The sequence below is a fragment of the Arachis ipaensis genome, chromosome B4 (genome assembly GCF_059453495.1).
Source record: "Arachis ipaensis isolate K30076 ecotype BB chromosome B4, ASM5945349v1, whole genome shotgun sequence".
NCBI classification, from domain to species: domain Eukaryota; kingdom Viridiplantae; phylum Streptophyta; class Magnoliopsida; order Fabales; family Fabaceae; genus Arachis; species Arachis ipaensis.
In genome coordinates this window covers 138,734,938-138,745,879 of record NC_142439.1, presented here as the reverse complement: position 1 = coordinate 138,745,879, position 10,942 = coordinate 138,734,938, and the positions used below count along the sequence as shown (strand labels likewise).

Here is a 10,942-nt window from a genome sequence, read left to right as displayed (position 1 = left end):
TGAGTCTCATTAGCAATGTGATTATAAACATTATCATCCACCCATTGCCTAATAAAACCACAAACTTGTTGGTGTTTAAACTCCCATTCTTCATCTGTTTTAGATTCTGGTTTTTGTGTAGAAAATACGGGTAAATGTAGATTTTTGACAAACAACAAATCTTTCATTTTGCCCTTCCATAGATGGTAATTAGTGCCATTCAAACTTATCATCCTAGTAGAATTATTTGCCTCTATCTTTCAAGCAAGTTATAACTAAATACCCAAAACTGAGCTCTGATGCCAATTGATAGGAATAAAACACACAATTCCCTACTTGCAAGAATCAGAGGAGCAACAATATCCACTCACAACAAGTATTAACACAAGCACAATAATACCCAATAGCAGCGAAAAAATCACATAAACCAGAAATTAGAAACAAGCTAACACACCAAGATTTTTAACGTGGAAAACCTCCTCAATGAGAGAAGTAAAAACCACGAGTCACCAAGACCAGGATATAGCTTCACTATGATGAAAAATAGAGTACAAGAGAGTCACAAATTACTACACAAAATGTGCATACAACAAGCCAAACAACCCAAGCTTCAAAGCTTACAAAACAAGAACAAGAAGATGAAAATACCACAAAAATAGAGCTACTGTGTGTGGCCAATATCTCCTGCTACAGATGTCGAATTGAAGATCCGAACGGTGAAATCAAAGAACCAGATGTGTAGAACACACTGTCCAAATTTGAGCTTGATCAAACGGTTAACGAATCTGCAGTGACCAATTTACAGAGACAGCTTTGTGTATGTGCGAAAATGACTTTCTCTCTTCTCTTCTCTCTAGTGTTTGGTGTTCTCTTTTCCAAATGACCTCTCTCACTCAACCCCAACTCACCTCAGCCACTTCAACTATTAATGGGCTTAGATACTAGCATTTGGGCTTTTTCTCCACATAGGAAGGGAGCCCAAAAACCCAACATCTTTCTCTCCCCATCGGTCGCGTGAGTAGTGACTCCCTTCTCCCTCTCATCCTGTTTCTCTTTCTCTTTTTTCTTTTATTTTTTTTAATTTTATATTTTTTTAGTTATGGGTAATTTTATAATAAAATTTAAAATTTAAAATTTAAAATTTAAATAAAAAAAATAATTTTAAAATCAAGTTAAATTTTAGGGACGATTTTTTGTAAAAAAAATTGGAGATGAAAAAAATTTTCGATCTATAACTTAAAGACAAAAATTATACTCAACCTTTATAAATACTATAATTTTTAAATATTTTTCAAAAAATAATTTTAATAAATTACTTATTAAGAGCAAAAGGTTTACCAAAACAAAATTTCATTCTTTAAAAAGTTCAACACCTATATTAATAATACTTCCACAAATCTTATTCTCGAAGTGAAAAACAAAAATTTTATTCATCCCATAAGTAGAAATGTTCATGAATCAAATTTGATTTGCATGTCGATCCAATTCACAAGACTATCGAATTGTAGATTTAATTTAGATATTCGTATATCCGATCTGCATATTCGTAGATCCGCAAAAATAAATAACTAAATATTTTTTTTATATTTTATTTCAACTAATAATTATTATATATGTTGTATTTTTATTATTTAAAAAGATATATTTAATAATATTTTAAAAGTAAACATATTTAAAAAAAATTAAAAAATAATATTTTATGGATATTTTTTTAATAAAAATAAACTTTTTAAAATGTTTATATATTTTGCGAATATATTCGGAAGGAATCCGATCCCAAAGAAAAAAATTAGAAAAATTTGATTCACCAGTTCAATCATTTTAGTGCGGATAAAATCAAAATTTTAGTCATATTTAATTATTGGATCCGATTCGCATGGGGGGAAGGGGGAAGGGGGAAGGGGGAAGGGAGCCGCCATTTGGCGGGAAAATTTCATGAAAAACTTTTCACATTCTTATTTATCCATTCCTTAGTTTCCGCCATTTCATTTTCATTACAATCAGGGTTTCTAAAGGGAGAGAAATAGGAATAGGGTTAGATGTCTTCGTTTATCAATTCTAGTCAATCTTCTCTTCAAATGGCAGAACCGATGTTAATCGATCTTGACGCTAAACTCCATCCTTCGAAAGATCCAAAACCTAATCGACCCAGAAACGGTTGGAGTCGCAAGAAGGTTACCTCGATGTTGCAGAATCTGAAGACCGCTGAGGAGAAGCAAGCGTTCGTCGAATCGCTCGAAAAGGAGCTTGAAGGGTTGTTCAGTTACTACAGGGAAGTGATGGATCAGAAGGTTAGCATTGAACTTGGAGAGTGCGGTTCTAGAAACGGTGTTGTTGCTGCGCTTATGGAGGAGAGCGAGCTTCCGCTGTCGAAGCTTGTGGATGAGATTCATGACAAGTTGAAGAATGGTGATAATGCTGCAGCGGTGGAGCAAGTGACTCACGCGTCTGTGAAGAGCAGCGTGCTTATCTTGGGACAGAGGATGATGTACGGTGTGGCCAATGCCGATGCTGATATATTAGAGGACCAATCCGAATCCTGTTTTTGGTGTTGGGAGGTGATTGATGATTCTTTACATACTATTCAGTCTTTTTCGTAGAACTGTGTTAATGTAGAGTATGATTCTTTATAATAGAGTGAAATTTTCAAATACCTAGAGATTTCTTACTATGATCCATTATCTTCTTCTAGAATTTTCTTTGAGAAGGTAATGGATGTTTATGGAAACAAGGTGGTCCATATTGAACATGGAATGGACTACAACAAGAATTATCTTCTTGCTCCAAAAGCATCTAAAGGATTTTGATATGAAAGCCAGTATATATTGCAAATTTATATTTCAAGTTTATACGAAATATAGGTTATTTTTTATGGAATATCTGTCTGTTGATTAATTTGCTATTGGGTACTTTGTAGACCAGGGATATGAAATTGATTCCCAAATCTGTTCGAGGACAGTTTGTCGTTCGGCGTACTTGCAGGAAAAGAATACATGAGAGGATAACAGCTGTCTCTGGTATTGTGTTTCCTTGAGTCATTTTATGTAATTCATAGGCTAGAAGGGTTACATTGTGCATGTTAATTAAAAAATTACATGCCAGTGTTTGTTGTGTTTGGCCATTTTCTAGATATTTTTATTGAGTTCAGTGCAAGGGGTAATTTGCCAGCATACTGTGTATATTTGACTTGCACCACATTTCAGAAATGATATCATCAATGAAGAATCTAGAGAGTGAGCGAAATTACAACCAAGGAATATTGAAGGCATCAACAAAGCTTGGTAAAGCTATTACTGAGGCAGATATCCGTTTGTTAGTGGATGGATTGTTTCAGAAAAACAGCATAGACATGTACGTCATTACATAATGTTTCCCTGTTATGTTGGATATATAAATTTACTTGATCTGATTTATTTGAATGATATTTCTAGGGATAAGAAGAAAGCAAACCTAGAAGAAAAATTGCTAGTTAAGAAGCTGGAGAAAAATAGGAGGGAAAGTGAGAAAGAGAAAGGAAGCACGACCAGTGAAATGAAAAGAGAAATGCAGCCTGGAGTAAGTTTTGTTTGATCCTTTTTTGTACTTTTGTTGTGTTAATATTGAAATTGCTTATTTCTTGTCGTTGTTTATAGACAGTCTTTAGAAATATCAGCTAGCGCTCATTTGAGTTGAAAATTTATATTGCCAAAGAAAAATAGATAAAAAAAAGGAAAGGTGAAAATGCAATAAAGCATTTGCAGGAGGTTTAATACGATTTGCATTTAACTTCTTGGCGCTACTACTTTTCTAGGATTGTTTGTCACCTTTTAGATTATTGGTTATAACTTGCGGTGGTTAAATATGTTTTTCCCCCTAAGCTTTAGTATGCAGTAAAATGATTTCACCTTCTGAGTACTAGAGATTGTTTTCTCTGTGCACTTTTTTGCAGCAGTTAGATTCGAAATTATTGCAAGGTGAAGCACAAAATGATGAGAAAAGTGGTGAAAAGAGGAAACCGCAAAAGCAGGCAGATGAAGCAGTAAAGAGTCAGCGTCGCCGAGAGAAAGAAGAAGCTGAACTGAAAAAGAAGCGTTCTATACAAAAGCAAGCCTCAATCATGGAACGTTTTCTTAAAAGAACTAAAACTGATAGTAACCCTGCATTTCAGAATGATGATGTCCCACCCAAAGAAATTGCACCTGATTTGTCTAGTAATAAGAGTGAAAGTGTGACTGACTCAGCTACTCTTTCAATGGATAGTACTTTTGCATCAAGTAGTGAAATTGTGCTTGAGAATATTCGCAAGTAAGTTTTTTCTCTTCTTTTCCTTTGGGTTTAGTCTTTAACCAAGTTGTTTGTAGGTCTCAGGAGAAAAAAAATCTGACTTTGCAGGTTACACTTTTCAACATGGCGCAATTTAGGTCAGTTAATTAGGTCAAACAGAAAACAAAGATGGGGTTTACGTCAAAAACCCAGGACTGAGATTTTTAAGGAACTTAAGCTGACGGGTTCTAAATCTGATGCTAATTATGATGAGTTGGGCATGGAAGGACTTGAAGACAGACCGGGAGAATGCAGTTCTGATATTGGATCATCCCCAATGAATGTAGATAGTTCACCTCCTGAGGCTAAGAAGTACTCTCGGGCAAAACAATTATTGCAGTTTGATAAAGCTCATAGACCTGCCTTTTATGGTATTTGGCCCACAAAAAGGTTAGATTATGCTCGAGTAGATTTTGGGGTTAGTGCTATGTGTACTTAAAGCCCTTTACTGGTCATCACTATTAAACCCTCATTTGTTGATTAAATTCTTGAATTTGCATATTTGTTGAAATATGTATTTGTAGTAATGCTGTTGGACCACGCCATCCTTTAAGAAAGGACCCAATCCTGGATTATGATGTCAGCAGCGATGAGGAATGGGAAGAGGTGCATTGAATTTTTGTATTTTAAGTTGATGAAATATCAAATGGATTCCACCTGCTAACGTGCATAATTTTCCAGGAGGAACCTGGTGAAAGTCTTTCAGATTGTGACAAAGATGAAGATGAATCTCCAGAGGACTGTCCCAAATCTGATGAAGAAAGTGAAGATGGGTTTTTTGTACCTGACGGATATCTCTCAGAAGATGAGGTAGAGGCTGTGCTAGTGTTGTACTCAATTTGCATGTGTTATGTTTCGAATTCAGTGATTCCAATTTGGACCTTTTGGTATGTTCCTATATGCCTGAGCGTCATTAACTCTGTTTATTCTTATGTAGGGTGCACAAGTGGACGGAATGGAAGTTGACATTGAAACTGAGGGGGTTGATAGCACGCCAAGCAGTAAGGATGACAACGAAAACGAGGAGTTTTATGCATTACTTCGACATCAGAAATATTTAAACAGTTTGACAGAGCATGCTCTTCGAAAAAATCAACCGTTGATTATAACAAATTTGACTCATAACCAGGGTCTGTTATTGGATCAAAGTCTAAGTGGAACTCCTAAACAGGAGCAAACGTTCTTGCAGGCCTTGAGTATGTGTGTAATACCTGGTGGCTCATATATAGAAATATCTATAGAGAAAGTGCAAGATGAGGACCACGAAGCCTGTCTCCCTAATGATAAAGGTGGTGCTACTTCTTTGTCTGATATGGCTCCTATACTGGACTCAGACCTACCAATAATTGTAAGCTTGCACGGGTTTCATTAATAACTTGTATCTCTTAGGGATTGCTTTTGCAAGACTGCCCTTTATTTATCTGTGTTGAATTTTTAGCTTGATATTATGCTGCAGTATGCATATTTTATCATCTTACAGGGTAAGGCTATTTTTCTAGGTTACTACTATTCAGAATTGTTCTCAGAGCATAAATAAAGTGTTAGGGTCTTTGCAACAGAAATTCCCATCTGTCTCAAAGTCCCTACTAAAGAATAAAGTGCGTGAAGTATCAGACTATGTTGATAACCGCTGGCAGGTATGTGAGCTTGAAGATTCCACAATCTACTAATTGCTGGCTCAAATGATTCCTTTCCGTTCATACAGTGCTGTATTGAGTCTATTGGTGTGATACATTTTACTTTATGGTCGATGTCATGTTTGTATCTTAAAATCATGTTCTTACTTTAATCCAGGTGAAGAAGGAAGTTTTACTTAAGCTTGGCTTGCCTGTTAACCCTGGTATGCAATTTTGATTTTCCCACTCATTTACCCAAATTTTGATTTAGTTTTCCTTCATCTAAATTAAATGTATATATGAACATGCAGAAAAGAGAAGCATTGCTGCATTTTTCTTCAAAAGATGCTTGCCACCTGCGGATGGAAGTGTGAGACCCGGTGAAATTTCACCAATATCATCCCTGAAATCACATTCTGGCAGTAATCAAGAACAGCAGCAGAGTTCGTACAACATCTAGTCCAATGATGTCATTACCTAATGGCATTTCTGCTCCTTTCAGATTTATGTTTATATTTTTGTGAAGGTTGGAGGTGTTAGGGGTCGTGTTTAATGATCATTAAGCTAGTTTCTGGTTACTATTTGTCGATACTGTCTGCTTTTTCTGTATGTATGGCATTCACAGAACTGTCAAGCGACTACACTATACATGAAACAGCGCAAGTCTATTTGCGCCATTGGGAGTCTCTTATTATGCAATATGAAATCCAAAGCTGTATTGTATAATAGCACCATGCTATAAGCTGGACTGTAAAACCGAGAAAGAAGTCAACACCTCCAGTACAATCGGCCCTTTCGTTGACTATATTTGTCTTACTCTTACACTATTTTGTGTTTTGGACTTTGGTAGCTGATGAGATCAAATGAAATTGAGATGTTTCTGATTTGAAAAAGAAATTCTAGATGTCAGCAAAACATTGACTAGTTGCTTTTTGCTTGCTTGATTTTTCTCTTTCTATTTATTATTTCTTGTTCTCAAGAATTTATAAAGAAATAAAAACATAAATTCAGAGCACAAGAATTATCCCTTTTTTTTATCAAAATTTTAAATGCATGAAAATGGACATCAAATAAGCTTTGGTATTAATACGGTATAAATCTTCTAAATTACATGTTATGAATACGTCACTATGACCGTGAATTTCATTACCCCTCCCCCACACAAAAAAATGTAAACGATTGATGGTAAATACTTTTGATTGTTCTATTTTAGATTGGAATGCATGATCGATATCACATTACAATTTCAAATTCTTATGATTCAATAGTCAACTAATAAAATTACAAGTTTTACAAAAACTTATTCAATAGGCTTAGATGCCTAACTCGGTCATCACAAATACGAGTAGTAACAGCGAGTAACCTTGTTGCATATTTCTTTAACCAATCCAACACCATAACACATGCAGCACTGCAGAGCCCTAGACTCTGCTTTGGGCATTCTCAGGAAAAAGTGGTTGTGAGTTGTGACTGGGATTACATGATCTCTATGATGGCTTCAATTCTAAAGAGGTATATATATTAGTCGAACCCTCAAGTTTCAACCAATTTTTAGACTGTGGTGACCTCACAAAAATAAATCTATAGTTAGAATCATCCAAAGAAAGCTTTGTCAAGGAGAGTGAGTAGTGAGTACTAGTGAACCCTTCCAACCAGTGTTGTTAAGCACTTCTCGTTTTGCCAATAGCGTATGCCAACAACAATGGGATCGAAACACCATACCCCATGAAATGGAACACAGGGTTCATGTCATAAGCTTTTGTCAGAGTTCTGCAATTCTGTAACAGAATAGTGAAAAGTGACAAAATGAGCGAAGGCTAGAACAAAAGGGAAAACAAAAAATAATAGCCAAAAAACAGTTAAGCCTTACCATAAAATGCTTCGTACAAATCACCAAGCACACCACAAATAGAAGCTTCCGAGTCCGTCGGTTGCATCTTCTACTGTTCAAATCAATATCATCTTTTTTTTTCCCTGAAGACGCTAACATGTGCTCCCGGTAAATTGCTCTTTCAGCCGTCAGTGCACCTGTCACTAAAATTGCAGGCAAAACCACGAATAATAGATGGGGAAGAACCACCACCATGATATCCGGAAATCCAACATACTCATGCTGCCCCTTTCTATCAGAAGTCTCAATAACCCAGCCTCTAAAGGTCATGTATCCTTTCCTTTTCGCTTCGGTAAAAATATACCCCATAAACCAGGGAAACAATATAAGATAGAATAGGTATCCTACCCAACAGAACCACAACGTTTGAACCCTACAGAGCTCTTGGAGAATCCATAAAACACCACTTATGAGCCCTTTATTGGTGAGAAAGTTCTTGTAAGTGTATATCTTCTTTGGAAAAACAAGAAGAGCTTTTGGAAGAAGAAGAATGAAGAACATAGCATAAAGAGCAGACCAGAATAACGGAAAATATAGTGCAGCCCATTGACATCCCATGACCAAAAACTCCTTCCAGCTCCAAGAAAACTCGAAATTGTGACCATTAATGGAAAATGGCCTTAATTCACTAAAAGTTGATCTGTCCATGTTGTCTTTTGCTTCAATTTGAAGCCAATACCTATCAGGAGAAGCATCCTCATAGGCTTTGTAATTCCATGGAGCAACATAGAGGCTCTCCCTGGAAGCCTCATCAGCATGCTTATTCATTTTTGCCTCTGCCACTAAAACAAGACTTCCAGATTGCAAATCATAGACCCTAGCCATAACAGACACCATTGGAGAATCAGAAAACACCAGAGATCTAATTGTCTCATAAGACGACAGGGCCACATTTTGACATTCATAGTTGTGATGGGATAATGATGTCGACATGAAACGAGAGTCTAAAGGAAAAGTGGGTAATATAATCACATCTTTGGCTCCTGACTTGAAATTGAGATCAATGAATGAAACATGGCCTCTATCAATGGCTAAAATTCGCATGGCTCTATTCCATCTCCAATCACCCATCTCCCACTCCCAAAACTCCTGAATTGGTGGAACTTCTGATGAACAATTTACAGTACTTCCAAAAGAACTCCGATGCATGTTAGTCTGAAACAGCTTCTGGAAAGGTAGAAACTGATTACCCAACAGATGGTGTCGCTTTAAGTTCTTACCAAATTTGATATGGAGATGCCCACACAGGTAAGCTGAGATGGAATGCTTTAGGAAAACATCTTCCAACGTCCTTCCAGAACCAGACGGTGCGGAAAATGAGAGTGGAAAATGCCCAAAGGCGATTTTGGTAACAGGTTTTTCTGACTGAGAATCCCAGCGTGAGAGTTCCAAGTCTAGATCACTTAGTAATTGGTCTGTGGGATGCCCAAAAAGATTGGTTGGACCTCGTAAGCCAGTCAACATTGTGGTGTCCAACCCAACAAAGAGATGTTTCCGCAATGGTGTCTGTGTCGTTGTATGCAAGCATGCATGAATAAACAAGGGAAAACTATATATATACATATACATATAATTCAACCATGGTTGACTCAGCAGTGTTACTGACAAGGAGAGATTTTCTAAATTGACAGAAGAACATACAATCCACCAAAATGATAGAAGGGAAAAGGGTAACACTATTGACATATAATTCAATATGAGCAAATGACATATAATTCATATGAGCAAATGACTGAGCGAGTAAGCTGACCTCAAGGGTAACACTATTGACACTTCCAGTCCTGCCCAACTGCCCACTGATGCTGAGCTTAGAAAAGAAATCGAACGAACCTCCAACATCCGGTACACCGAAATTATCATGATTGCCTCTCAGGTCAAAGAACAAGCTCTTGTCAATCCCACTCCTCTGAATAACACTGTCCATCACAGTCTTGTATTCCATCCACTCATCCTCATTTTGCTTCATTGTTAATAAGTCCTTGCTTTTTCCATCTGGACAGTGGCAAATTCAACATAACACAATAAACAACATTAAAATAAAATCCTAACAGCACCCTCGTTGAAACATGAAAAATGCTGATAAATTCAGCTGATTAGCATGTATGAAATTAACATAATTACATAACATTGTTTACAACATCAGCATAGCATGTCATATAACAACACCCCACACAGAAAAAACAACATCTTCGCTCATTGAAACATGAAAAATCGAAACAGAGACATACCAGTAAGATCACCAGTGATGAGGACCAAGGAGGGGTTGATGAAGGAAAGTGCGGGTCCCACGAGGTCATGGAAATCGATGGCTCTGTCAGGATGGTGAACACTGAAATGGAGGTCGGAGAATTGAACCACCCAAAGCACAGAATCATAGGCACCTTTTGTTTGAATCACCCTTTCTTCTGTTTTGCTTCCATTGCCAGCAGTTGTTGGAGTGTAGAAGGAGCTGAAACAGAGAATCACAAGAAGAAGGAGGAGGTTCATGTTCCTTCTTCGTTGGAGGTGAAATCGTGTTACCCTTCGCTGATTTTGGTTTTGAATCCGGAATTTTTTTTTTTTTTTCGTGGGAAAAATTGACTTTGGGCAAAGCAAGTTGATGAAGTAGTCCAAAACCCTTAATTTGGTTCATGAAAAGCAATGTGATGTAGTGAAAACAGGTTATATTCTAAATTAAGCAAAATATATTTGTATTCTTGATTAAATATTTAGATTTTATCATGTTAATTCCAAAATATTCAATATATATATATAATTTAAACTAATCAAATAAAATTAATTAACATAATTTAGAGTAGTTTTATAATAACTATATAAATATTTGAATAAAATGATAATTATATCCTTAGAATTTTAACTTTGATCTAATTAATCTCTTAAAAAAGATACCAATTAAATTATTGATGATAATAAAGAGTGGATATTAAATATTAATACTATTATCCTTTTTTTTTCTCAAACATCTTCTCTAGTGCAGCAAGATAATTTAACATCTTAAAAGACAAATGATTTTTCAATAAATAAAGAAATTAGAGGATGTTTAAAGAGTCATATTAAAATGATCAGCTATTTGTTTAATATTTAGTTATTTACATACTATTAATTAAGAAATTTAGTTTAAGATAATGTACAATTTTCTTAAAACTGAAATAAA

General features: G+C 35.9%; 2 protein-coding genes across 4 annotated transcripts; one reads left to right on the top strand and one right to left on the bottom strand.

Moving 5' to 3' along the window:
- Positions 1-1,851: 1,851 nt before the first annotated feature.
- On the top strand, positions 1,852-6,793 carry FAS1 (chromatin assembly factor-1 (FASCIATA1) (FAS1)). 2 transcript variants are annotated; one of them, XM_088484024.1, is made up of 12 exons: positions 1,852-2,537; positions 2,897-2,996; positions 3,183-3,330; positions 3,411-3,534; positions 3,911-4,263; positions 4,351-4,671; positions 4,806-4,887; positions 4,963-5,091; positions 5,219-5,629; positions 5,781-5,918; positions 6,076-6,121; positions 6,209-6,793. In XM_088484024.1, the coding sequence occupies exons 1-12, from the start codon at positions 2,019-2,021 to the stop codon at positions 6,355-6,357; spliced, it is 2,520 nt and encodes an 839-aa protein (XP_088340150.1). In that variant the 5' UTR covers positions 1,852-2,018; the 3' UTR covers positions 6,358-6,793. The 2 variants fall into 2 exon arrangements, with proteins under 2 accessions (XP_088340150.1, XP_016194049.1); XM_016338563.3 differs by having other exon boundaries at positions 3,908-4,263.
- A 283-nt stretch (positions 6,794-7,076) lies between these two features.
- Positions 7,077-10,427, bottom strand: LOC107635177 (putative metallophosphoesterase At3g03305). Of its 2 annotated transcripts, XR_015880874.1 has the most exons (5): positions 10,017-10,411; positions 9,539-9,780; positions 7,768-9,294; positions 7,211-7,675; positions 7,077-7,169 (listed from the first exon to the last, which is right to left on the bottom strand). XR_015880874.1 is itself a non-coding variant. In XM_016338564.3 (4 exons), exons 1-4 carry the CDS (start codon positions 10,273-10,275, stop codon positions 7,559-7,561), a joined length of 2,145 nt encoding a protein of 714 aa, XP_016194050.1. In that variant the 5' UTR covers positions 10,276-10,427; the 3' UTR covers positions 7,077-7,558. The 2 variants fall into 2 exon arrangements, 1 of the variants encoding a protein (XP_016194050.1); XM_016338564.3 differs by having other exon boundaries at positions 7,077-7,675; positions 10,017-10,427.
- Positions 10,428-10,942: the final 515 nt, after the last annotated feature.

Bases quoted from the DNA above. Each gene is read 5' to 3' on its own strand.
- FAS1 (XM_016338563.3), top strand. From the start codon at position 2,019: ATGTCTTCGTTTATCAATTCTAGTCAATCTTCTCTTCAAATGGCAGAA. The intron at 4,672-4,805 runs GTTAGATTATGC...ATGTATTTGTAG, and splicing joins GGTATTTGGCCCACAAAAAG to TAATGCTGTTGGACCACGCC. The intron at 4,888-4,962 runs GTGCATTGAATT...ATAATTTTCCAG, and splicing joins GCGATGAGGAATGGGAAGAG to GAGGAACCTGGTGAAAGTCT.
- LOC107635177 (XM_016338564.3), bottom strand. From the start codon at position 10,275: ATGAACCTCCTCCTTCTTCTTGTGATTCTCTGTTTCAGCTCCTTCTAC. The intron at 9,295-9,538 runs GTCAGCTTACTC...ACAACGACACAG, and splicing joins TCAATAGTGTTACCCTTGAG to ACACCATTGCGGAAACATCT. The intron at 7,676-7,767 runs GTAAGGCTTAAC...ATTCTGTTACAG, and splicing joins TTTGTACGAAGCATTTTATG to AATTGCAGAACTCTGACAAA.